Genomic DNA, 1,759 nt, shown 5'->3' on the forward strand with positions numbered 1-1,759 from the left:
AGTTGCCAGGAGTTACAAAGGGTAGTGGGGCCAGTGGGATAGAGGGAGGCCCAAGAAAGAGGATAAAATCCAGTTACACAAGAGAAGAATGTTCTAATGTTCCACATAACAGTGGGGCAACAATAGTGCAAAATAATTTAGCATACAATTTACAAAAACCTAAAGGAAAAGAGTCCACATCTTGACAATAAAACAAAACAATGAAGTTAAGAAGATGGTAATGTTAATGACCCTCTTTTTTATCATTATTCATGGGCACATGTACTGATCATGACAGAGTACCTCATCAATATGTGCCATTATTCCCAATCAATAAGATACATACATAAATGTAAAAAAATCAATATTGCCTATGACAGAAAATGTGCAGTTGAGTTCATACAAAGTTAAAATGACTGTTTAGTTAGTAAAAAAGGGTGGTACACTATAGAACATATTGAGCAATTTCTAGGGTGGGAAAACCCCAAAGGAAGATGCAAAGAATGAGTTGCCTTGAAATGCACTAAGCACAGGTAGCCACAGCTGGATGGAAGGGGAGAGGTCTCTTGTCTCCAATATGGTGTACACTGTGACTCAGGAGAGATGTGCATGGACCCTTTCTCTATGAGGAACCATCTTGGTGAGGACTCTCCCCAGGGCCACCGTGATGTCCCTGTTCCTCAGACTGTAGATGAAAGGGTTCAGCATGGGGGTGACCATGGTGTACATCACTGAGGCCATCAGAGCTATCCTAGAAGACAGTGTGGCTACAGAACTGAGGTAGACCCCAAGGCTAGTGCCATAGAACAAGGAGACCACCAGGAGGTGAGACCCACAGGTGGAGAAGGCTTTGTACTTGCCTCTGTCTGATGAGATCCTCAGGATGGAGGAGAAGATCTGAGAATAGGAGAGGAGGATGCCAAAGAGAGGGAAAACAACCAGGACGATGATCACAGAATAGACCACTATGTTGTTGATGAGTGTGTCAGAGCAGGCGAGCTTCAGGATTTCAGGAAGATCACAGAAAAAGTGAGGGATTTCTATGTTGGTGCAAAAGGACAGCCTCAGGATGGTCAAGGTCCCAGGCAGGGCACCTAGGACACTGAGGAACCAGGACCCCAGAGCCATGAGCAGACAGAGCCGTGGCTTCATGATGACCACATAGTGCAGGGGGTGACAGATGGCCACAAAGCGGTCATAGGCCATCACTGTCAGAAGCAAGTTGTCTTGGCATCCAAACAAAACAAAAAAATAAATCTGTGAGATGCAGCCTGCAAAGGTGATCAGTTTGCTATGAGTGTGCATGTTCCTGAGAGCCTTGGGGATGGTGGTGGAGGTGAAGCCAATGTCAGCCAGGGACAGGTTGGAGAGGAGGAAGTACATGGGCGTGTGCAGGTGGGAGTCGGAGAGGACAGCCAGGATGATGAGCAGGTTGCCTGTGACTGTGACCAGGTACATGGCCAGAAGCAGGCCAAAGAGGAGGGACTGCAGGTCAGGGTCATCTGTGGATCCCAGGAGGATGAAGTTGCCTGTTTGGTTTCCTCTTTCCATGGTGCTGGTGTATTTTCCCAGGAGGAAGAGAAGGAACTCCAAATTCACTCCAAATAGGGATTCCCCAGGATGATCCCAATGTCTCTTATTGACACCTTGGGAACTCAAGAAATCATTTATTTTGTCTTATCATCAGGTCTCTTTGCTGACAAGTTGTAGCTATCATTGTTACTTGATGAAACTGGCTCTAGGTCATTGGTTCCCCAATGGACATCACCTAGAAACTTGC

The 1,759-nt window shown here is 46.2% G+C and overlaps 1 protein-coding gene across 1 annotated transcript; it reads right to left on the bottom strand.

The window, feature by feature from the left end:
* Window positions 1-573: 573 nt before the first annotated feature.
* On the bottom strand, window positions 574-1,530 carry LOC144253890 (olfactory receptor 7C2-like). The gene has a single exon (XM_077796550.1). The coding sequence runs from the start codon at window positions 1,528-1,530 to the stop codon at window positions 574-576; it is 957 nt and encodes a 318-aa protein (XP_077652676.1).
* Between the last annotated feature and the right edge of the window lie 229 nt (window positions 1,531-1,759).

The sequence above is a fragment of the Urocitellus parryii genome, chromosome 3 (assembly GCF_045843805.1).
Source record: "Urocitellus parryii isolate mUroPar1 chromosome 3, mUroPar1.hap1, whole genome shotgun sequence".
Classification (NCBI taxonomy): Eukaryota; Metazoa; Chordata; class Mammalia; order Rodentia; family Sciuridae; genus Urocitellus; species Urocitellus parryii.

Bases quoted from the DNA above. Each gene is read 5' to 3' on its own strand.
- LOC144253890 (XM_077796550.1), bottom strand. From the start codon at position 1,530: ATGGAAAGAGGAAACCAAACAGGCAACTTCATCCTCCTGGGATCCACA.